The sequence below is a fragment of the Grosmannia clavigera genome (genome assembly GCF_000143105.1).
Source record: "Grosmannia clavigera kw1407 unplaced genomic scaffold GCSC_140, whole genome shotgun sequence".
Lineage (NCBI taxonomy): Eukaryota > Fungi > Ascomycota > Sordariomycetes > Ophiostomatales > Ophiostomataceae > Leptographium > Leptographium clavigerum.
In genome coordinates, this window is record NW_014040801.1 from 3,925,397 (window position 1) to 3,947,625 (window position 22,229).

Consider the following 22,229-nt stretch of genomic DNA (forward strand, 5'->3'; position numbering starts at 1 on the left):
TTCGCTCCCAAAACGCGTAACTAAGCATGGTTCTACGGAGTACTCCTTACAAGAGACACACCACAGAGTGCTCCGTACGGAGTATGTATTCATGGTATCTTACTAGAACCCTTGCCCAACGACCGTGGTGCTGCTGGTGGATCGGCAAGTGCGAAATATACCCCGGAAACCTTAGTCTACACCGTCCGTTTCATCTTAAGAGTGCGGTGCTTCCGTCTCAGTGCTGCCCCTGATCTGAGGCGGCTGAAATGGGGAATTGCACATGGCAAAATGAGCTTTCCAAATTGGGAGACCTTATGTTGCATGTGCTCCATATGCCGGGGAGCCGACACCGTTTATGGAGATGAGATGGTCCACAGCAAACATAAATAGCAGACATTGTCCTGGATGCTTACGCGTCTTTCTTTGCCTGTCTTCGGCTGCAGCGTTTACTGTGCAAGCAGTAATGCGAAAACGCGGGATTGCCGCCCTTTGAGAATACCGAACCAAAGAGACCCACAAGAAGCCGAGAGTACGAGGGCACAGCTGGTGGGTCTTCAGCCCGATTCTGCTTCTGGAGGGCCTCTGTGCCTTCTATGGAGTCGACGGAGTCGTTCTCAGACCGACAGGAAGAAATGTCGTTCGTTCTGTGGTGTGGATCGTGCTGTTCAGTGTTGCAGAATACAGAGCCATTTTTTGTACTCCATACGGGTTTCACAATCAAGTGCTACCTTTCGACAGCCGGAACGTATTTTACGTAGCCCGACTCGTCTCGTAGACGTTGACAGTCCCACCCTTAAGAAAATCTTACATATGGTGATGTATCAGTCTCGTGGGAGTGCTGAGGATAGTCCACACCCAGAGGGGCCAGCATGCTGGCAAAACAACCGAGCAATTCTACTCGCTGTCAAGCAGCGCCTCCCACGTGGCATCACATGTTATTCCCCTGGTTTCTTGCCACGGTCTTGTGGCTGACAGCGCAGCTTAGATCTTTGTCAGAAGAGTTTGTTCTCGAGGTTTGCGGATGCCTATCCACAGTACAAATAATCACTGTACACGGACTGCTAGTACTCGTAGCCTCTAGATCTGCCGTCCTAAGAGAGCTTTAGGAAACAGTCTGGTTTGCTGAGAGGCGTCAGCACCGGCCCGTGGCCGAATGATTGGTCCGCACGACGACGAGGCTTCGGCGAAAACGAGAGACTGGTCGCAGCCGTATGGACGAGATAAGGCGGGATGCAGGCGAGGAACACAGATGGAACCGGGGCAAGGAAATGAAGGTGAAAGTGAAAACGGGACACTGTATCGTATTTCGTCCCGCTGAAATCTGGAGCCGCGGGGCATAGTATCTTAAGATATGTGTTCAGCTGCCCTCTGGCCATGCCCGCGCAGTCCTTTACTTTCCCGTCCCCGTCCTGCGCTCTGACTTTCTCCATATTCGGCCTTCTCGTCTAGTGCTCGAGATTTTCTTCTCCCTGCCTTCTGCGAGATACGGCTTTGTCCTGACCTGTCGCCCTTATCAGCATATCATCGCTCTGGCCCACTAGCGGCCCAGATAAAGAGGGGTTTAGGAAAGAGCAGACCAGCCTGACAGGCCGGTGCTCTTGCCAACTTCTTTGGATAGCCAGCCAGGACGACGAAGCTTCAAGGCCGTTGTCAACAAATCGCCATCTTGCTCCTTTTCTCTTTTTCATTTCCCCCTGATTCTGCCTCATTGTTGCTGTGTGGCGCCTCGGCTATTTTGCCCACTTTTCGTCCATCCTGCTGGCGACGATCCGCGACACCGCCTCTTCCACTTTATCCCAGCGGCTGCGGAATCGCCACGACACTTTTTCCTTTTTTCCCTTTTTTCCCCTTTTCTCCCCGTCTCTGCAGCCTCTTTCCGACCAATTTTCCACCCAAACAGCCGGCTGCACATTCTGCATCAGACGGCTCTGACGCGAGAGCCCCTAGGGATCAACATGGCTGAAGCGGCAGCTCCAGTAGAGGAGGCGCACAACGACAGTTCCAAGCTCCGGACCTTTCTGACCATCCTGCGAAAGTACGCGTCACCACGATGGCCCAGCCTCGCGTGTGCAAGACGTCGTGTGCACGCCCATAGCTGACTGTGCCCAGGTTCATTGGCGTTGCCGACCTCGCGTCCGTGCGGTTTTCGCTGCCGTCGCAGCTGCTCGAGCCGACGCCCAACTTGGAGTACTGGAACTATCTCGATGCTCCCAACACGTTCATCGCCATCGGGACGTCGGACGAGCCGGTGGACCGGATGCTGGAGGTGCTCCGGTTCTGGTTCACCAAGGACCTGAAGTACGCCCGAGGTCGCCCGTGCAAACCGTACAACTCGTGTCTGGGCGAGTTCTTCCGCTGCAACTGGGACGCCGAGGACAACGCGCCGGCAATCCTGCATCAAGAGCTCGCGACCGGCGGTGGCAGCATCAGGACAAACGGCAACGGCGGCGGCAACAGTTCGGCCTCGAGCGTGCGGTCGACCGGCTCCAACACGGGCTCCAATGGCGGCGGGTCCGCCAGCACGCCTCGAGAGGCGTCGAACGTGTCCGTGCTGCAGACGGGAACAAACCCGGCCAATGGGACGGTGCGGGTGTCGTATCTGACGGAGCAGACGTCGCACCACCCGCCAGTCAGCGCGTTCTTCATCAGCTGCCCTGAGCGTGGCCTGCACGCCCGCGGCTTCGACCAGATCACGGCCAAGTTCACGGGCACCAGCATCAAGGTGTCGCCGGGCGAGCACAACCTGGGTATCTTTGTCACGCTGGAGAAGCGCGACAACGAGACGTACCAGCTGCAGCACCCGCCCGCACATCTGGGCGGCCTCCTGCGCGGCGCGCTCAGCGTCAGCGTCGGCGATGTGGCTTACATTACCTGCCCCAAGACCAAACTCAAGGCCATCCTGCAGTATTACGACGAGGGCTGGCTCGGCCGGACGACGAACAAGGTGGACGGAATCATCTTTCGATACGATCCGGACAACGACGACAAGCTGCGCATCCGTGATGTACCAGAGGAGGACATTCTGGTGCGGCTGAACGGGCCGTGGAAGGAGAAGATTCTCTTTACGATTGGGCCCAAGCCGGTGGTATGTTTCTGTTTCGCTTTTGCTCTTTGCTCTTTTCTGTTATTCGTCTAGTCCTTCTCCTGACAATCACGAACACAGGCCTCGCATCCCGTCGCTGAGCAGACAACCATCATCGACCTAATACCGCTGTCTGTGGCGCCCAAGATACTGCCACCCGACGAGAAGCAGCTGCCAAACGAGTCTCTGCAGTTGTGGGGCGGCGTGACGAAAGCGATCCGCTCGAAGCAGTTCTCCCTGGCGACAACGCTCAAGCAGGAGCTGGAGGAGGGTCAGCGCGAGAAGGCGCGGGAGCGTGAGCATAAGAAGGAGGACTGGAAGCCGGTGTTCTTTGAGCAGCCGACAGGCAACGGCGGAAAGCCAGAGCTGTCGGCTAAGGGCTGGAAAGTGCTGGAACGCGCACAGAAGGGCGACTGGAGCATGGATGGCATCCTGGAGGAGGCGGCAACGCCTTCCGAAGTCTAGGGGAAATGAATGGGCCATTGTTCGCTGCAGAAAGCCGGACGAATGGGACGATACGTTTTCTGCTGTTAGTATATTATAAAATGTATGCATGAAAGGGCCCGAAGAGAGACCGGGCACCTGGGAGGGGGATGTTTTAGTTTTGAAGATAGCAACGCTTTTATAGATGTTGGATCGGTAGGTAGCCAGACAGATCGAGACCAAGACGCACACCGCGAAGGATGGACGGAAGGCCGAGGAGGGCCGAGGAGGCTGTTTCTTCTTCTGCTGCTGTTCTTTTGCATAGTATCTTACATAATGGTAAGACAGGCTTTTTGCTGCTGATCCGCTGTATGCGAGGAGTGGCCTGGAGAGTAGCGGATGATTTAGTCTAATATTATACGGTTGAGTGCAAGCTTCTTGTGTGATCCTCGACTGCTGCTAGCTATCGTTGCTTTTTGTTTAAGAGATACTGCGTGCTTCTGCCGTCGTCGCAACCTTGGTCCATTTCATCCTCGCTATCGATATCAATACACTCATACATGCTTACGTCAGCCAAATAGCACCACTCCCAATGTTTTCAGGCCTCTTTCGTTTGCCATTTTTTTCTTTTTTAGAGAGAAGAGAATCGTGAGCCGTCGCGACAAAGAGGCACGTGTCTATATACCCAACCCCGAAGTACCCGTTTTCAGTCCACCCACACAGAGACGCTCGTCTAAGCGTCGACAAACGTCTTGAGGTTCTGCAGGAAGCCGAGGTACTCGCGCTGCTCCTTGGCATCGAGGTACTCGGGCGCAAACACGGCGAGGGCCTGGGTGATGCCGCGCTCCTCCAGGTAGCGGTCCAGCAGCACCTGCAGGTCCTCGTCGAGGCTGCCGAAAGCCGGACCAGGGTAGACCTCCTGAGCCGCGTGGGCAGCCTCGGGCGTGGCCTCGTGGGCCAGCGCCGCGTCCTTGTAGTAGTACAGGTTGTCAACCAACAGAGCGCCGTCCTGGGCCGTGGCCTCAACGTTGATGGCGCCGTGGCCCGGCTTCTCGATCACAATGGCCAGCCGCACCGGCACAGCGGCCGACTCCGACTCGGCCTCGAGGTCCTCCTCACCCTCCTCGCCCTCGGCAGCCGCTTCGTTCTTGTGGCTACCGCTGACGCCCTCGTCCTCATCCGCGAGCGCGCCGTCCTCATCGTACAGCTCGGGGTCGTAGTTGGCCAAGTCGGCGACCGAAAACGTGACCGAGATCCTGGGCTGTCAGCGTCTGTTCTTCTTCCATTTTTCCCTTCTTACACACAATTCCCAACCCACTCACTTCTCATCGCCATAGGTCCGCCGCAGGACCACATCCTCACGGCCTGGAACGTCTTCAATCTCAAACAGGCCGCTCTCCAAAAAGTCCTTGACGCTCGTCGCTTCTGGCTCGTTCTCGCGGATCTCCGTCTCAAACTTGATCTCGCTGTCCAGCTTCGACGACAGTTCCTTGTCCATCTCCGTCTTGGCCGGCGCGCGGAACGTGCGGGCTGTCGAGAAGGCCGCCGCCATCTGCTGCTGCTGTGGCCGCAGACGAGCGGCTGTCGACACCAGCGGCTGGCAACGCCGGACTGACGGAATGACGCTGAGCCGTGTGGCTGCCGCAGTGCGCGGCGCAGAGCGCGCAAGTGTTCGCAGGGACATCATCTTTGCTGGCTGGTGGGAAGGGCTGGGAAAACAGAGAATTGGCCGTTTTGTCGGGGCGTTTTGGACATCAGCTTTCTGCGAACGGCTTAGAAAAAAAAAAGCGCTATAGAATTTTTGGGGCATCGAACGCACGGACCACATAAACGGCCCAGATCGGTTCTTCCCTCTTCGTGCGATGAGTAAGCAAACATGATGCTAGGAAACTTTCTGCCTGGCTTCACACTGCTGCAAGCGCAAGTATATAATGCCTCTACCACAGCCCAGAGTAGTGCCCATCTCCGTTAATAGGTTGTATTTATAAGATCCAACGCCTGTTCCTTTCCTTGTCCGATCTCCTAGAATTCTTGGTGCCTCAAGTTCCCTTCCCCATGCAATGACGAGCCGTCCGATCCACGGAAGCTGTCGCGTATAGTCCCGCCTGTCGTCTAGCGACTTGGCCGTCTGCGTGCACATCCTCGCGGCCTTGGCCTCATTTCAGGCTGATCTGCCGCGGCGTCAAGGCAGGCGCTGTTCCAGACATGCGCACGTCGATCGCCTCGCGACATCCCCAGCACTGGTATCTCGTCGGATTGCGCCGTGTGCCTGGGCCAGTGCCACAGCTGGCAAATATGCCGTTGCGCGCGGCATCCTGGCAAAGCCGCTCCGAGATGAGCACGGTGTCTTCCAGGCTGCAGTGAGCGCAGACACGGACGTGGGCGACGTAGAGACACATGACCAGCAGGCGAAAAGGGTGCTGTGAGAGACAGTCAGAACTAGGGCTTGGCGGAGATTGAAGGAAGCAGCACCCACACGTCTTGGGGTATATATTGATGAATGAACGAGCAAGACAGAGTGCAAAAGGAGGGTGAGAATCAGCCAATCGCCAACCAGGGCGTGGTTGTAAGTGCGATGTGTTGCTTTGTACTTTCCCGGGAACGGTTCTGTGTCTTCGTAGTCGGACCTCTTGCCACCTCTGTCTTGTTCCATCGCGACGAGCAGACAAGGCGCTTTTTATACAGAGACACGTCTGGTCAACGGGACCGGGACCGTGAGGCAGACATGCGAAAGCAACAAATAAGCCTGAGATGCATCTCTGGAAGCGGATGCGCGGCCTGCAGGAAATCTAGAGCTAGGGTATCGACATGTCCTGAGACCGGGGCTGGAGTTGTCTTGCCTGTTTCCTGGTGTGCTCTCACGTCTCCCTCTATGCCTTCCTCGTCGTGTCACCGCACACAACAAAGACATACTGCTGAGCGATGTAGAAATGGGCGTATTCTGGTCGGCAAGCCCTTAATTTGGCACCCTTGCTGCACTTTGTGCTTTTTTCTGGGTTGCATCGTGTCGTGTTTCCGGTCAATGCGATGACGTTGCGTCAAGTGCTCAATGAGAGACTGTGCTGTGTTGGCACTGCTGTCGGCCTACCTTTGTGCCCTGATTCACGCATATGGTTCAGTGGAGAGGCACAACCAAGGGACAGGCTGGCGCCACAGGATGCTTTGTGTGGCCTCTCTTGATGCTCGCGAGCAGCAACTCGTTTAAAATAGGCTCATAAATTGCCAGTGAGTAACATCACATCGACATCAGAAACCTCCTGGTGTTCGGCATATATGGCGACTGTGCTATCGCTCGGCTTCTGTGTACGCAAGACTGTAGAAATGGAACAGTGCAGCCGGATGAAACCAGACGTTCAGTATGGAAAGAAATGCTGCCTTACAGCCGTGCAATGTCACACGTGGCAGACAAACAATTGGAAGGCGGAATCGACCGTGCAAGGCCGATTGAAGGGCAAGGATATGATGGAGGCGAACAAAAACGATGGTGGTTTCAAGTAGACTACGACGGAGCAGATTCGGACTCCCGGGAAGGGGATCTGCTTCCCGGGAGGCAGGAGACCAACCCAGTTGTGTAGTCAATGTGTTGTGCATATATGCTTACTGCGTTTCGACTTGGTTCGGATAGCTGCCGCGCTTCGTCGTCATGGCTAGTGCTGTGTTTCCCCAAAAAGCGCCGTGTGGCGACAAGAAAGGCAACAGGCCGGAATGGATGTATAAACGCGGCTAATTATGGCTGTAGCAGATCCGGACCGACGGCTCAGCCGGGCGAGTCAACGGCACTCGGCACAAAGAGCAAGGAGGAAAAGGACAAAAGGCTAGACATTGTAGGCTCAAGGTTTTAGATCGGTAGGTATCTTATCTCAAACCCGGGACGGGTTGTGGCATTCACTACATGCATATGCATATGTGCCTTGAAGGCCCTGCATCGCAAAAGCTCTCTCCTGACGGCAGGGTTTTGCCGTTAGACGTAGCACATTCCGTGCAGCTGTTGCTGGTGCAACGATGTATAAAACAGGGGTTGAACGGCCGGCCGCAGCCGAGCCGCGTTGACGGCCGGCAGAAGAAGGTAAGGAAATGGGAAAGGAAGACGTTGCCGGACAAATCAGGGCTCTTGCAATTCTGGCGAGAGAAGGTCCGCCGGAAAGGACAGACGAGACACAGAAAAGACAGCTCGAAACGATGTGGCCCCGGACATCGCCAAATTGTCCAGCCACTGACCACCGGCTTCGCTTGCTCACCAGCCGGTCAGCCACTGGCCAACTCCCAGTCATTGGAGCCGTGGGCGGTACGAGGTTGTTCAGGCCGTTCTCTGGTGGTCGTCCTCTTTCTTCGTCCCCGACGTCCTGTCTCTGCCCGTGTTCGGTGTCTGAGACAGCTGCTGGTCCTTCCGGGTCTTCCCACCATGGAAGTCAGGCCGAGGAGTAACAAAGGAGTGGAGATCCGGGATAAGACAGGCAATGCATTTACCATTGCACAATCTTTTCAGACCGTCAGGCAGTCAGACGCTCGGATAGTCGGAGAGTACCACATACTCCTGCACTATTGGCTGCTGTTGTCGACAGGCTGTTATTTTCCCCTCCTCCGGTCGTGTTTGACAACCCCCCATTCGCTCGTCCGCCCATCTCCAGTACAGCCCGCACACGTACGCATGCCTAGTCCTTGGGAGGGAAAGAGGCCACCCGAAAGGTGCCATCGCTGGTGATGCGCACCCATTTGAGGCAGTTCAGCTGCGACCATGAGCCTTCCCAGCGGCTGAGCATCGCGACGTTATCCTCGTCGGTCAGATCGGGAATCACTGAGTGGTCAGCCTAATGCTTTTCGCCGAGGCAAGAAGATAGAAACAAGATGCTTACGGAATCCGTTCTGGAACTCCTTCTCCAGCGACGCAATCTTGACCTTGAGCACGTCCTCCCGCTTGGTCTGCGGTCTGCCTGGCCGGCGCGCCTGCTTGGCAGCTTCAATCTCTTCGTCGTGTCGACGCAGGAAACTTCACAACGAGTTGGTCGGTTCAAAATGTCTGACGAGAGAGAGGATATTCAAGTGTCACTAACCTTTTGATGCCTGCATCGATTTCGTCGCCCGCAAGGACCTTGTTGTCCCTCTCTAGCACAATCTGCTGGAAATGCCCAGCACGCTCAACTTGAAGCAGTCATTAGATTTCGTGCCAAAAATAAGAGTGGCAAGAACAAAAACATACCCAAAGGCTGCTCGTGCTTTCGTCGGAGCATCGCAAGCTTCTCCAGCCTTTCATCTCTCACGAGTGCCTTGTGCAGCCGCCGAGAGTCCCGGGATCCCTCGTGAAGGGCGCCGAGGGCGCCCCTCTTCTTCATAATCTTCTTGCGTGTTTTCTCGAGTGTTGACGGCATCGTTTGTGTTGGGCAATTGCTATCGCCAAGTCTGTCTCGGAATTGGATTTCTTCAACTTTTTTTCTGCCGTCTTTTTTTAATCAGATAACCACTAAATTTTCTAGCAGTGGGGGAGGGGCGATCCAGACCAGTTGCCCTGGAAATACTAATTGACGCTAGACCATATTGGGAAATGCCGTTAAGGTACGCGCTGTGACGCGACCTCAGCATTGTATCCGCAGTGGGAAAGCATTGGCCTGTCCCCCAAAACGCGCTGGACGAGGAGCACTTTCCCTTTTTCTCTCTCCACATTATACGGACGGTCTCCTGCCAGAATGAAGCTATAATTACCTCTCAACTGGCACCACACTTTTAGGCTCCTTTTTGGCCAATAGCTTCTCTGTTTTTCTCTCGTTTACTCACGTCTACCCACACAGCCAAGGCCTTGCATATTACTCCGTACTTTCTGCTTCTACCCTCGCGTTATTGGAACACTCCCCATATTCATATAACCCCATAGGTTCTCCGAGCTCTTCTTCGGAGCCCCTTGGGCCACCAGCCGAACCGGTTCCCGTGCAGTCACCTAGACTAGATTGGAATATCGGCCGAGAACAACTCGATCATACCCTATGAACGTTGCTTAGGCTCGCTCACAACTCGAATTCTAGCTGTTTTCAGCTGTCGGACGGCGTCCGTTGCATCGTCCCAGGATGGGTATCTCCGGTACGAGAACCAGACCTGCTTTTCAAACCGTCCCCCTGCATTCTGACGAAATATAGGATTGCTTCCTCTCCTCAAATCGATCCAGCGACCGACAGAGCTGAAGAAGTTTTCCGGCGAAACTTTTGCCGTCGACGCGTACGGATGGCTTCATCGAGGGGCCATTAGCTGCGCGATGGAGCTGGCCCAAGGCAAGCCGACTCGGAAATATGTTGACAGTTTCTTGAACCGCGTCCGGATGGTCCAACACTTCGGCGTCATTCCTTACCTCGTCTTCGACGGCGACTTTCTCCCAAGCAAAGCCGCCACTGAAGCCTCTCGCGCCAAACGCCGGGAAGAGAGTCGAAAGGCGGGCGAGGCGCTCATCAAGGCCGGAAACACAAAACAGGCCTTCCTCGAGTTCCAGAAGGCCATTGACATCACGCCGGAGATGGCTTGCCATGTTATCGAGGAGCTCAAGAAGCTGGGACTGCCCTATATCGTTGCCCCATACGAGGCGGATGCGCAAATGGTCTATCTCGAGCGCGAGGGCCTCGTCAGCGGCATCCTGTCCGAGGATTCGGATCTTCTTGTGTTTGGAGCAAAGCGGCTTCTGACAAAAATGGACATGCAGGGCCACTGTATCGAGATCAACCGCCGTGACTTCTGCGCCTGTCGCGAGATATCCCTGACAGACTGGACCGACCGCGAATTCCGCCACATGGCCATCTTGAGTGGCTGCGACTATCTGGAGGGAATTGGCAACTTGGGCCTCAAGACTGCATACCGCATGATCCGTAAGCACAAAACAGTCGAGAAGGTTGTCCGGATGCTCCAGTTCGACGGCAAGTTCAGGGTGCATGAGAACTATCTTGCCTCCTTTCGCCAGGCAGAGTTGACCTTCATCTACCAACGGGTCTTCTGTCCTGTCAAGCAGGAGCTTGCCTTTCTCACCGAGCCTACAGCGAGCATGGGCCTAGATCTTGACGGAATGCGCTTCATCGGCCAGAAGATGGACCATGATGTTGCACGAGGTGTTGCTCTTGGTCAGCTCAACCCCATGACGAAAGATCCCATAGTGTTACCCCTGTCTCCAGATAGGAAGCGGAGGGCCAGCGGCATCACCGGCTACAATCCCTTTCCTTCCACGGCAAAGACTCCGAGTTCGATCGGCAAGTCTATCGATTCCTACTTTGGGAAGCGGCGAGAGTCGGCGCCGCAGCGAATTCCCCTTGGTGCCATGGACCCTAATTGCTTCTCTGTGGATCGACAGCAGGTTGCAGCACTGACACAGAACGGACTGGTGCCTCGTGTCTTTCCTCTTCCCCGGCCGTATGTTGAGGGCGGGCGGACATCTCTGAGCCAGGAGAGTCCATCTGACCAGGCATCGACTGCGAGAACAAGTCCTCCGCTGCGACGAAGACTGACAGAACCGTTGTCCAGTCTTCTGCAATTGACCCCAGCTCCTACGCCGACCGACACTGCAAGCCGTCGCAAAACATACTCGAAACAGCCGCCACCGCCTCCGCCGCCCCCAAAAGCAGCGCGTGCCGCTTTATCCAGGCCGCCAAAGAAGGCCCGGCTGACCGAAGATGATCTCAGCGGAAACCCTCCCGCAAAGAGCTTGGAGCGTAGCAAGTACTTTTCCCGTACTGCAACAGCCACAGAAGAGCCTAAACTGAAGAGAAGAACTACTTCCGAGGCGTTCCTCATGTCTGACGACTCGGTCGAAGAGGCCATGCTGAGCTTGTCGGAGTGTGGTGGCTGGTCTACGCAGTCAACAATCAAAGTGTTCAAGGACACTCAGCCGACAAACCCCGAAATCTGCTCAGCCCAGGAAGCGCCCGAGTTGCCGTGGTGCTCAGAGGACGCGGAAACCGTAACGGATTCGTTCTCCGTCCCACAGAGTGATGGCATCGAAGTGCCAGCCGGTCCTGTTGGAAAAGCAACGCAGCCTGCTCAAAGCACAGAGCAGACAAAGGCGACACCTCTGGCTCGACCGTCCCTCAGCCGCTTTTCTTACAATTCGACAACTCGGATTGTCCATGGATTGCCGACGCCGGAGTCGAGCTTCAGTTATGGCAGAACTCAACAGCTATCTGCAGCAAGGCCGAATGTGTTGACGCCACCATCAACGGCTGGACGCAAGTCGGCGTCTCGTTCGACCAAAGTGCCGAGAAAGAGCCTTAGCGACTTCGTCGAGGCGGCCTCCACAGAACGGCCAGAACGACCGCGCAACACGAACAAGCAACGACGAAGCTTGGGGCCACAGATTCCGGTGAACCCATCATTCGTGCCACTGCCACGTGCTGACTTGGCTGAAGTGGAGGCTTTGAATAGCGCGCAGGGCAGCGAAGACCAGATAGTCCCCGATAGCGGCGCAGAGGATGAGGATGGCGACTTTGATGAGCAGCATGGCGTGACCGGAAGCAAAACGTCGTCTGGAGTCGGCCGTCTTGACTTGTCTCGTTTTTTGTGTAATTGATATCCCGTCGTGAATCTGACGACTGCATAGCACCGGCGTTTGGTATCTTATTTTCGACCGCTTTTTCATTCATCTTCAGGTAAAGTTTATGAGGGGACATTTTCAGAGAGAGGCGCAGAACATGTTTTAGCAGCAGATGCTTTTCAGTAATGCCATTTCCATTTGTCAATAGGTTCAATAGGATGTGAAGTCACGGCTCTCGGCGGCGATATACACGTGACGGAGCTAGAGAGAGGATGATTCACCGCCTAGTTGGTGCTCGCGACCAGCTGGCAGAAATTACTGCCAGACTTTGCAGTACACCGACAAAAAATTTCCCCGGTCGCTAGAGAAAAATTGCTTGGGTTTCTTCCTAACTGCCAATTGCCGCCAAGTTGAGGGTGTAATGCCAAGATTGCACAGCGACTACAGAGTCCAGACAACGACCTATTTCTTGTCGCTGTATCGCTGCCATAAGGAAAGAAAGACGTGTAAAGAAAACAAAGAGGCAAAATGAGCGGCGCACTGCAGGTTTGTTCAGCCCCCCACTTTTTCTCGAGGACTGCGCAGATTACGATGTTTTGTCATGAGAAGACGATAGCTGACGTTGGACTTACAGGACCGCCTGCGGCAGCATGCGGCAGCTTTCGATGGTCTTTTGTCGCTGATTCCGGCGAAGCTGTACTACGGAAACGGAGACGAGCCCAGCGTATGTTCTCCTGGCTTGAAGGCAGAAGGCGTTGAGGCTGGACGATATGCTGACTAAGCAACAAACAACAGGAGCAATGGAGACGAACGAAGCAGACAAAAGAAGAAAAGAAAGCAGCACGGCGGGCGAACCTTGACCCGGAGAACGAGCTGAACAAGAGCGTGAAGGAGTTGATGGAAGAACGGGCAGCGCGGAACAAGCGAAAGCTCGAGGATGAGGATGAAGACGAGGATGGCAGCGACGAGGACAGCGACGGTTCTGTCTTGGAGGGCGTGGTCAAGGAGATGCCAAGAGAAGGGCTGAAGCCGGTCAAGCAGCAGAAGAAACCAGTCAAGGGAACGACCAGCAAGAAGACCAAGCCGCCAGCAGAGAAAGCGATAGAAGAGAACAAGGGAAAGGAAGAGGAGGACAAGGAAGAGGAAGAGGAGGAAGAGGAGGAGATGGTGGAAAAGACGGAGGTCAGCCTGGAAGAAGCCAAGATTTCGAAAAAGCAGGCAGAGAAGCTGCTGAAGAAACAACAAAAGGCAGATCGCAAGGCGGAAAAGCGGAAACAGAAGAAGGCAGGGAAAAAGGAAAAGGGAGATGACGAGGAAGAAGAGGAAGAAGAGGAAGAAGAGGAAGAAGAGGAGAAAAAGCAGACAAAGGCACAGAAAGCAAAGGCGACAGTTCAAGACGAAGCAGACAGCGACGAGGAGAGCGACAAGGACGACTCGGACGAGGAGATGAAGGATGGAGAGGAGGAAGACGCAGGAGAGGACGAGCTGCAGAGCGGACTGGACTTTTCGGCACTAGGTGGCAGCGAGGAGGTGCTGGACGAGGCAGCAGGCGAGGTCAAAGAGACGGCGAGCACGACGTCGGTGTCGTCGACAGGGCCAACAGACAAGGCAGGACGGCCACACATCAAAGTGCCGAGCGACACATCGGCGCTGCGGGCACGACTGGCAGCACGGATCGAGGCGCTGCGAGCAGCACGCAAGGCAGACGGACCAGACGGGAAGCCGATCCGGACGCGACAGGAGCTGATCGAGGCGCGGCGGGTGAAGCAGGCTGAGCGGAAGCAGCACAAGAAGCAGTTGCGGCAGCAGGCGCGCGAGGAGGAAGAGCGGAAGCGGGACGAAGCAGTGGCATCAGCACGAGCATCGCCGCTGGTGCGAGCAGGAGGGTCGCCGGTGGAGGAGTCGACGAACCTGTCGTTTGGGCTGGTGGCATTTGCGGACGGGACCAAGATGTCGCGAGACCTGACGTTTGCCAAGGGTCGGAGCAGCGGCGGTGGAGACGACGCGGACGACAAGGCGACACCGAAGCGCAAGGGCCCGGCAGCATCGGATGTGCGTGGCCAGCTGGCACGATTGGAGTCGCAGAAGAAGCGGCTGGCAGGCATGGACGAGACGACACGGCGCGAGGTGGAGGAGAAGGAGCGGTGGCTGGCAGCACGGCGACGGACGGCGACGGACGAGAAGAATGGCGGTGCTGGCAGCGGGCTGACGGCCGGGGCAGCGGCCAGCGGAGCGGCAGTATCGGATCTCGGACGCACAGAAATGCTGCTGAAGAAGGCGATTAAGCGCAAGGACAAGGCCAAGAAGAAGAGCGAGCGCGAATGGTCGGAGCGGCGTGAAGGCGTGCAGAAGGGCATCCAGGAGCGGGATCGCAAGCGGGAGGACAACCTGCGGGCACGACGGGAAGACAAGCTGCTGCGGCGGTCGGGGCTGGCCAAGAAGAAGAAGGGTGGCGCAGGTGGTGGTGGTGGGAAGAGCAAGGGACGGCCGGGATTTGAAGGGTCGTTTGGAGGGAAGAGGAAGTAAGATAAAATAATTTGGAGTATGGGGGTAGGAAGAGAAGGGGAGGGGAGATGGAGAGGCGGGAGAGAAGGCGAGGAAAGACGAGGGAGAAGAGAAGAGACAAGGAGGCCATAAAGATCGTGAGATCAAGATCTTTTGGAGTCATAAAACGGAGCCATTGAACGGAATGATAAACGGATTAAACGGAACGGAGAAACAGAAACGGATAATCGGACACGGACCAAACGGACCAGTCCATTTTCTGCTGTGTCAAGCTAGTAAACATGCTGCAATGGGCAGGCGAAAAGCAGAAATAGATTGCAGTAATCCAGAGAGACAAAACGCCGTGTCCATTATGGTTTTTCCCCTCCCACCGCCGCCTTTCCAATACACAAAAGCAGGCCTGTGTGCGGACGGCCACAAGCCACGTGACCAGGCAACCGAAGCCCCCTACAAAATGGAATCGAGCCGGGTAAAGACATTGAGACAGGCGGCCACAACCTCGAGCTGCAGCTCCTTGTCCTTGGCCTTTGCAATTTCCTGTGCATGTTAGAAGTGCTCGTAGGCCTGGCCAGCTTGCACTCGCACTCGCACTCGCACTCACCTCTGTAATCACCTGCGGCAGGTTCGCGCCAATGCCGCTGGCCGTCGGCTTCCGGCCAAACGGCCACTGGCTGTACTCGGCCAGCAGCTCGTCGGTCTGGGCAAAGGCACGCTCGCGCGCCTCGTGTCCCAGCGTGCTCAGCGCGTTCTCCAGCACGTTGGCCGCATAGGCCGCGCAGACCATGCTGATGGTGCGCAGGTAGCGCAGCTCCAGGTTCTCGGGCAGAAACTGCGACGGCGGCAGGACGACGGTGCGCTGCGTCAGCACGTTGCGCACACGACGGCGGATCTCCTCCTTGGCACCGCCATCGGCCACCGGATGGGTGGCCATGTCGAACAGCAGAAAGTTGCGCTTCTCCGTCCGCAGGATGCCCTTGTCGACGAGTCCCTTGGCCAGACGCTCGCGCACCTGCTTCAGCTGGTAGCCGATCTTCATCAGGTTCCACGTCTCGCCGCTCATCAGGTCGATCCACGCGCTCACGCTCATCTTCTCGCTCGCCTTCATCATCTTGAGCGCCTCGTCCAGCAATACCTCGCCCGTCAGCGTCTCGTCCACCACCTCGATCAGCCGGTCGGCCAGCGGAAACCGCCGTCGCGACGGGTCCTTCTGCATGCTGACGCGGCCGCGCAGCGCCAGCTCCAGCACGATGCAGCCGCGCAGCGCATACGAGATGTTGTCGTTCCAGAACGAGAGGTAGCCCTGCACGGTGAGCATCACGACCAAACAACACACCAAAGCACAAACACACCCAAACACACCTGCTTGTCCTTCAATCCCAGCAGCAGAACCTCTTCCATCAGCGTCAGCTTCGGCTGCTTGCTGCGCTCCACGCTCTCGCTCAGGTCGCGCGGATCATAGGCAATCTTGTGCCCGTTGTCGCCCTGCTCGTAGCTCGTCTCCGGCGTCGCGTCCTTGAGGCTCTCCGCCCCGTCCGTGCTGCCGTTTGCATTTCCCGACGGTCCGCCCGCTGCTCCGTTACCGGCGCCGCCTCGCCGCCGCGTGAGGCCCGATGTGGTCGTGGTTGTCGACATGCTGCGCCCTGGCTCGGTATCTGTTCGCGCGATGAGGTGAAAAAGGCCAGAAGTCGGGTTCGATGAAAAAAGGGGGCGATTCGCTAGGCTCTTGGCGGAAATTGGCTGGCTCGGAATGCTGCAGCTCCTGGACGGAGACGAAAGTCGGCCTCAGCGCGCGCAGCTTGATCTCAAAAGGGAGGGTGGGCGGAAAGGAGATGAGCGTAATCTAGATGGATCATACACGACTGGGCTTTTTGCACCGCCCGTCTCCAGAGAGACTTTCCCGGCCCCAGTTCAGACCACGTGACTCTGCTAGGGAGGAGACGGTGCTGTCTGAGCGGCAGCACAGAAACGGAACGGCCAGCCTAGGGCGCGATGCTGCCCGGTTTTGGAATGGACAAGCTGGCGAGAGCTAGCGGCCAGCTCTGCTTGTAGGCAGGGTTCCTGCTGAAAGACTGCCGGACAAAGGACCGGTCTGATAAGAGCGCAGGGCTGAGATTGGGTGGAGCGGGGGATGGGCGCGGCGATAGTGGAGGGAGCGAGGCCTAGAAAGGACGGTGGAGGAGTCGAGAGAGAGGAGAGAGGAGAGCAGAGAGACGGAGAATGGATGCAGAAGAGAGGTGCACGGGAAGGGCAGTTCGGCTGGACGGCGATGATGAAAGGCCGAATCACTTTCTAGAGCACTTTGGCCACCGAATTAGGGATGAGAAGATAAGTGGGGCGATCTCTCGTTTCGTGCGTCGTTCAGAGAAGGAGCGTACTCGGAGTGTTGCCGCGCAGCGAAGAAAGAGCGCTCCTGCCGGCACGTGCTCCAGCAGATGACGAGGCCGAACCTTGTCTCACGTAACGGATGCGGGGGGGGGCTTTAGAGGGGCAGAAGCTGTCACGAGGCAAACGGACGGCCTTTTTCGTCTGAACGCATACGAGCATCTGTCAACATGGCCACGACGGCGCACTGTCTCTTCTGTTTCGAGACGCTGGCTGCGAGGCTGGAGGGGCGCGAGGCTCTGGACCTCGTGGACATCGAGCGAAGCTATGCAGTGTATGATGGGAAAAAGTCGTCATCGTCCATCCCATCACCATCATCACCATCATCACCCCTCTTCGTCACCTGGAACACCACCGAGGGCTTTGACGGTGCGGCCGATCGGCCGGCCGACGACGAGGCCTCGCACGAGCTGCGCGGCTGCATCGGCACGTTTGCAGCCGAGCCGCTGGTCACAGGACTCGCTACCTATGCTCTCACGGCCGCGCTCAAGGACCATCGGTTCCAACCGGTCAGCCGCCGCGAGCTGCCGCTGCTGCGCGTCGCCGTCACGCTGCTGACCGACTTTGAGCCGGCCGCCGACGCCGACGACTGGCAGCTCGGACGCCACGGACTGCGCATCGCCTTTGTCGACGGCGGCCGCCGCTACGGCGCCACGTACCTCCCCGACGTCGCGCCCGAGCAGGGCTGGTCCAAGGAACAGACCGTCGTCAGCCTGATGCGCAAGGCCGGCTGGTCTGGCCGCACCGACCGCTGGCGCGACGTCCCCCTACAGGTCACCCGCTACCAGGGGAAAAAGCACAGCCTCGCGTACAGGGAATACCAGAAGTGGCGTGAATGGGAGGATGGGAGAGAGTAGGGGGTGAGAGGGAGGAGGGAAGGAAAAGAGAGCACCAGAGAGAGGACAGAACGAGAGGACAGAAGACGACACAGGAAGAGAACAAATAGCTCAAGTTTGATAGACAACATACACTTCCACCTAAAGTACACTACACATACATCACTACACATACACCGTATATAACACCCACACTTACATCTTACATCGTCCACACATCCATCCACACATCTCTCCATCCCATATATCCTTCCACACACATCCCAACACACTCACACACACCAAAACGCCTTTCCGCTGCCTGGATTCCTGCCAGAATATCTTTCCTTAAAAGCAGACGTCAGCCTCGTTTCTGTTCGTTTCTCATCTGCCAGACCGCATTCTGCACAGCCAGCTGGCAGTCCATCAGCCCAAGCCGATCACCAGCAGCGCAGCTGCTTCCAGAAGCCACGGCTGCCCGGATCGCGGCCGACATGGTCACCGCTAATGCGAGGGCCACGCAGGCCCACCGGTCCGAGCTTCTCGTCCGAGGCCGAGCCGAGACGTCTTCTGTGCTCGTTCCGGCCTTCGTTCTCGCCACCACCACCGTCCATCTCGCCGCTGCTAACCGGCAGCGGGCTCAGCGGCTTCGTCATGCCGCGGCAGTCGAGCTGGTGGTCGTCGGTGAGGCCGAGCGCGGCCAGACGACGGGCCTCGATGACGCGGCGCACGACCAGCGCAAAGGTCTCCTCAATGTTGACCTCGAGGCGGGCGCTCGTCTCCATGAAGCCACAGCCACGACGACGGGACCAGTCGAGTCCACGGGCTGCCGGCACCTGACGGCTCTCCTGCAGGTCGCACTTGTTGCCAGCCACGATCTTGACGGGCGGCACCGTACGCGATCCGCTGGCAAAGGCGTCTTCGGGCAGCAGCTCGACCTCGTCGGCGGCACAGCGCAGGCGCGCTGCATTGTCCAGCCGCGTCTCGGCCTCCATGTCGATTAGATCGTTAAAGTACTGCAGCGCGTCGAGCGAGTCGAGCGAGGTGATGTCGTATACCAGCAGAAACGCGTCCGCCCCCAGGTTGGACGATGCCCACATGCCGCGGTACTCCTCCTGGCCGGCCGTGTCGGTCAGCCCGAGATGGTATGTGGCCCCGTCAATACGCCGCGTCACGCTGTAGCTGTCCTCGATCGTCGGGTCGTACTCTGACGTCCACTGCGATCGCACGAGTCGCAGCGTGATGGACGACTTGCCGCAGCCGCCGTCGCCGCAGATCGTGATCGAGATCGGGACCGGCGCCTGGTTGCCGGAGTCGTTGGGAGAGTGAGGCATGGTGCTGGTGATTGTAGAGGATGAGTCGAGGACGATATGTCGAGGACGTCGAAAAGTTGAGATCGAAACGATTCAACAGAATTTGATCGTAGACCGTACACTGAGACCGTAGACCAACGAAGAGACGCAAATCAAGCAGCCCACGCTTCTGCAGCAATCCCTTCGGCGGGATCAAGGCTGCTGAGCTGTCGGACCAATCGTCAGACAGAAATCGTCTGTCCACTTCAGGCAACTCGGAACCTCATATACTCCCAAAGCAAGGGCGCCAGAAATGGCGACTTCGCTGCGGCAACAGGCGCAAGGAGGCACCGACGGCGAAGCAACAGCGAAGAAAAAGGAACAAAGGGAAGAGGCTGAAGATGCAAAATAGGAGCAGGAAAATTCAACGCAAGGGAAATGGTAGCGGGGCTAAGACACACACACTCTCACGATCCAGAACACGCAGCCGCTCAGTCGTTTGTTCTTTCTCTTTTGGGTCGGCTGCAAGGACGGACGGACGGACAACCACTTGATGAGAAGGCACGAAACGGCAGTCTCATTTTGCTTCTGCGTATTATTTGGAGTCCCTGCCATGCCTCATCTCCTTGTCATCCACACATCTGTCCATCCAGCTCGAGCACGCCCGCTCTTCTTATCACCTACCCCTGCATCATCGCAGCCCCCCTATTCTTTTTTTTCGTTGGCGTCGCATTGACTGTCTACGCTAGGCTTGTCTGGGCCATGGCCAGCCAGTAAGGACGGTACGGTGTCGAAAGGTCTGGAAGGACAATTCCACGGCCAAGTCGTTACGAGAGCCAGGCCTGCTTGTCCGTACAGCCCCTATTTGCTTCTCTTTCTGTGCCGTCCTTCCATCGCTTTCCTTCGCCCTATTATCGTCCACCCGACACTCCAAGGAAGGAAGACAAAACAGGAAGCTGATCGGTGGAGCAGAAAGAGTGGACACAGCTGCCAAGAGCCCAGAAACCAGAGCCAGAAAGGCCAGAGCGCCGTTGACTTCAAATTAGCCAGTGCCGACTCTCGAATGAGGCACCTGGGGACTCCGAACCTATCACGCCAACACGCCACGCAGACAGCCTTGTGTCTTTGGAAGAAACAAAAACCGGCCGCAACATACATCTCCGTTGCAACACACTACAGTATCTCTCCTCGGCGATCAGCCCCAAACAAGCGTTGCGCTTCTGATCTCGGCCTAAACCCATTGCGCCATTCCGGCTACCACACCACATGGCCCAGTGGATTCCCCGCATTGAAAAGTCTCTACCCGGCTTATACAAGCCCTACCGGCTGTGAGAACATTCCATTGGCTGCCGCTGAGGTGATTTGCAGCTGGACCGATTCGAATTCGAACCACGCAATGGCCTGGTCCAATTTGGCAAGCTCGCTGGCCGCGAACAAGACGGAGAAAAATCTCTGAAAAAAAATGACGGGATTGTGGGACGACGCAAAATGACTAGCCGAACACACATTGTCGGGCCTCACCAGTCTACGGAGTACAATTGCAAAAATGCGGGCGTCTAACACGAGCAAGCATGCGCCTGCAGCAATTCCTAACCGGGCCGCCGAGGTATCAGAGGTGGGTTCCAGCTGGTGACACTGCTTCGGCGGGGCTGACACGTGCTGACTGAACCGGACCAGCTCATCGATGCTGTCAAGGCACTCATAGTGCCGTTCATCGCCGATGCCGACAACGCCTTCCCGGAGCGAGAACAGGGTGGACCGGTTGGGACATCTTCGGCAGACCTGCCAGTCCGCACCGCCCTGGTCGAGCCGTTGAAGCCACAGAGCGTGGTATCCCGGCTTGGACTGGACCTCCCAGAGGGCAACGGAGGTGGCCGGGCAGCCCTGCTCGAGACTGTGAAGCGTGTGCTCGACCTGAGCGTCAACACGTGGGACCAGGGTTTCCTGGATAAGCTATACGCCAGCACGACCCCTGTCGGTGTGGTTGCAGAGCTGGTGCTGTCCGTGCTTAACACCAACGTGCACGTTTTCCAGGTGTCGCCGGCCCTGACGGTGATCGAGAAGACCACAGCTCGGGCGCTGGCGAGACGATTCGGCTTCATGGGGCCTCGTGCTGGCGGCATCACCTGTGCTGGTGGCAGCGCGTCCAACTTCACGTCACTGATCGTGGCCCGCAACACGCTCTTTCCCGAGACCAAAGAAGACGGCAACGGAGCCGGACGGCGGTTTGCCCTGTTCACGAGCCAACACGGCCACTACTCCGTCGAGAAGGCTGCACAGGCAGCCGGACTGGGATCCAGAGCCGTCTGGACTGTCGCTGTCGATGCTGGTGGCTGCATCGTCGCGTCGGAACTGGAAGCCCGCATCGTGGCCGCCAAGACGGCCGGTTTCACGCCTCTGTACATCAATGCAACCGCCGGCACCACCGTCATGGGGTCGTACGACCCGTTCGAGGCCATCGCGGCCATTGCTAAGACACACGGCCTGTGGTTGCACATCGACGGCAGCTGGGGTGGACCGGCCATCTTCTCGGCACAACAGCGGCACAAGCTGCTGGGCTCGCATCTGGCCGACTCGTTGACCGTCAACCCGCACAAGATGATGAACGTGCCGACGACCTGCTCCTTTCTGCTGGGGCCCGACCTGAGCCTGTTCCACCGGGCCAATACGCTGCCGGCAGGATATCTGTTTCATGAGGGTGAGGATAACAAGAACGAGGCCGAAACCGAAACCAAAACCGATGAGGTCTGGGATCTAGCCGATCTCACGCTGCAGTGCGGACGGCATGCCGACAGCTTTAAACTCGCCCTGGCGTGGGTGTATGAGGGAGCTGCCGGCTTTGAGAGGCAAGTCGACCACTCCTTCGCCATGGCGGCTCTTCTGGCGCAGCAGATTGCTCAGCGACCCCATCTGTTTGTCCTGGTGTCAGCCAACCCGCCACCGTGTCTGCAGGTGTGCTTCTACTATGGCCAAGACGGCCGCCCGGACGCCGACAGCCGCGTTAACAGCCGGCGCACAAGCACGGCCGCCCGCCTGTTGGTGCGTCGCGGCTACATGGTGGACTTTGCGCCAGGGCCCTGCGGCAGCTTCTTCCGCGTCGTCCTCAACTGGCAGACGCGGCCAGGGACCATCCAGGGCCTGATCACGGCGCTCGAGGCGGTGCGGCAGGAGATCAGCTGAGCTGTGATTATAGATCTAGACTAGAAAAACAGAGAGATTAGATCAAGAGTTACCAATCCGCATGGATGAGGATC

General features: G+C 57.2%; 10 protein-coding genes across 10 annotated transcripts; 5 read left to right on the forward strand and 5 right to left on the reverse strand.

The window, feature by feature from the left end:
• Nucleotides 1-1,937: 1,937 nt before the first annotated feature.
• Nucleotides 1,938-3,529, forward strand: CMQ_806 (oxysterol-binding protein; the record flags this gene model as incomplete). The annotated part of the gene is made up of 3 exons (XM_014317885.1): nucleotides 1,938-2,017; nucleotides 2,092-3,067; nucleotides 3,146-3,529. The coding sequence occupies 3 exons, from the start codon at nucleotides 1,938-1,940 to the stop codon at nucleotides 3,527-3,529; spliced, it is 1,440 nt and encodes a 479-aa protein (XP_014173360.1).
• Nucleotides 3,530-4,220: 691 nt separating this feature from the next.
• CMQ_1448 (regulatory protein suaprga1) lies at nucleotides 4,221-5,174 on the reverse strand (the record flags this gene model as incomplete). Its single annotated transcript, XM_014318527.1, has 2 exons — nucleotides 4,221-4,743; nucleotides 4,810-5,174. 2 exons carry the CDS (start codon nucleotides 5,172-5,174, stop codon nucleotides 4,221-4,223), a joined length of 888 nt encoding a protein of 295 aa, XP_014174002.1.
• A 469-nt stretch (nucleotides 5,175-5,643) lies between these two features.
• Nucleotides 5,644-6,140, reverse strand: CMQ_456 (uncharacterized protein; the record flags this gene model as incomplete). Its single annotated transcript, XM_014317535.1, has 2 exons — nucleotides 5,644-5,907; nucleotides 6,003-6,140. The coding sequence occupies 2 exons, from the start codon at nucleotides 6,138-6,140 to the stop codon at nucleotides 5,644-5,646; spliced, it is 402 nt and encodes a 133-aa protein (XP_014173010.1).
• A 1,999-nt stretch (nucleotides 6,141-8,139) lies between these two features.
• On the reverse strand, nucleotides 8,140-8,853 carry CMQ_1351 (uncharacterized protein; the record flags this gene model as incomplete). The annotated part of the gene is made up of 4 exons (XM_014318430.1): nucleotides 8,140-8,282; nucleotides 8,341-8,474; nucleotides 8,539-8,626; nucleotides 8,685-8,853. The coding sequence occupies 4 exons, from the start codon at nucleotides 8,851-8,853 to the stop codon at nucleotides 8,140-8,142; spliced, it is 534 nt and encodes a 177-aa protein (XP_014173905.1).
• A 690-nt stretch (nucleotides 8,854-9,543) lies between these two features.
• Nucleotides 9,544-12,017, forward strand: CMQ_654 (exodeoxyribonuclease 1; the record flags this gene model as incomplete). The annotated part of the gene is made up of 2 exons (XM_014317733.1): nucleotides 9,544-9,556; nucleotides 9,613-12,017. 2 exons carry the CDS (start codon nucleotides 9,544-9,546, stop codon nucleotides 12,015-12,017), a joined length of 2,418 nt encoding a protein of 805 aa, XP_014173208.1.
• A 492-nt stretch (nucleotides 12,018-12,509) lies between these two features.
• On the forward strand, nucleotides 12,510-14,507 carry CMQ_973 (60S ribosome biogenesis protein; the record flags this gene model as incomplete). The annotated part of the gene is made up of 3 exons (XM_014318052.1): nucleotides 12,510-12,527; nucleotides 12,616-12,705; nucleotides 12,777-14,507. 3 exons carry the CDS (start codon nucleotides 12,510-12,512, stop codon nucleotides 14,505-14,507), a joined length of 1,839 nt encoding a protein of 612 aa, XP_014173527.1.
• Nucleotides 14,508-14,933: 426 nt separating this feature from the next.
• CMQ_1709 (golgi phosphoprotein 3 domain containing protein) lies at nucleotides 14,934-16,118 on the reverse strand (the record flags this gene model as incomplete). The annotated part of the gene is made up of 3 exons (XM_014318788.1): nucleotides 14,934-15,023; nucleotides 15,088-15,786; nucleotides 15,846-16,118. The coding sequence occupies 3 exons, from the start codon at nucleotides 16,116-16,118 to the stop codon at nucleotides 14,934-14,936; spliced, it is 1,062 nt and encodes a 353-aa protein (XP_014174263.1).
• A 920-nt stretch (nucleotides 16,119-17,038) lies between these two features.
• CMQ_1610 (ammecr1 family protein) lies at nucleotides 17,039-17,703 on the forward strand (the record flags this gene model as incomplete). Its single annotated transcript, XM_014318689.1, has 2 exons — nucleotides 17,039-17,629; nucleotides 17,683-17,703. The coding sequence occupies 2 exons, from the start codon at nucleotides 17,039-17,041 to the stop codon at nucleotides 17,701-17,703; spliced, it is 612 nt and encodes a 203-aa protein (XP_014174164.1).
• Nucleotides 17,704-18,123: 420 nt separating this feature from the next.
• CMQ_1064 (GTPase) lies at nucleotides 18,124-19,017 on the reverse strand (the record flags this gene model as incomplete). The annotated part of the gene is made up of 1 exon (XM_014318143.1): nucleotides 18,124-19,017. One exon carries the CDS (start codon nucleotides 19,015-19,017, stop codon nucleotides 18,124-18,126), a length of 894 nt encoding a protein of 297 aa, XP_014173618.1.
• A 1,504-nt stretch (nucleotides 19,018-20,521) lies between these two features.
• CMQ_1085 (pyridoxal phosphate-dependent decarboxylase) lies at nucleotides 20,522-22,155 on the forward strand (the record flags this gene model as incomplete). Its single annotated transcript, XM_014318164.1, has 2 exons — nucleotides 20,522-20,590; nucleotides 20,653-22,155. 2 exons carry the CDS (start codon nucleotides 20,522-20,524, stop codon nucleotides 22,153-22,155), a joined length of 1,572 nt encoding a protein of 523 aa, XP_014173639.1.
• Nucleotides 22,156-22,229: the final 74 nt, after the last annotated feature.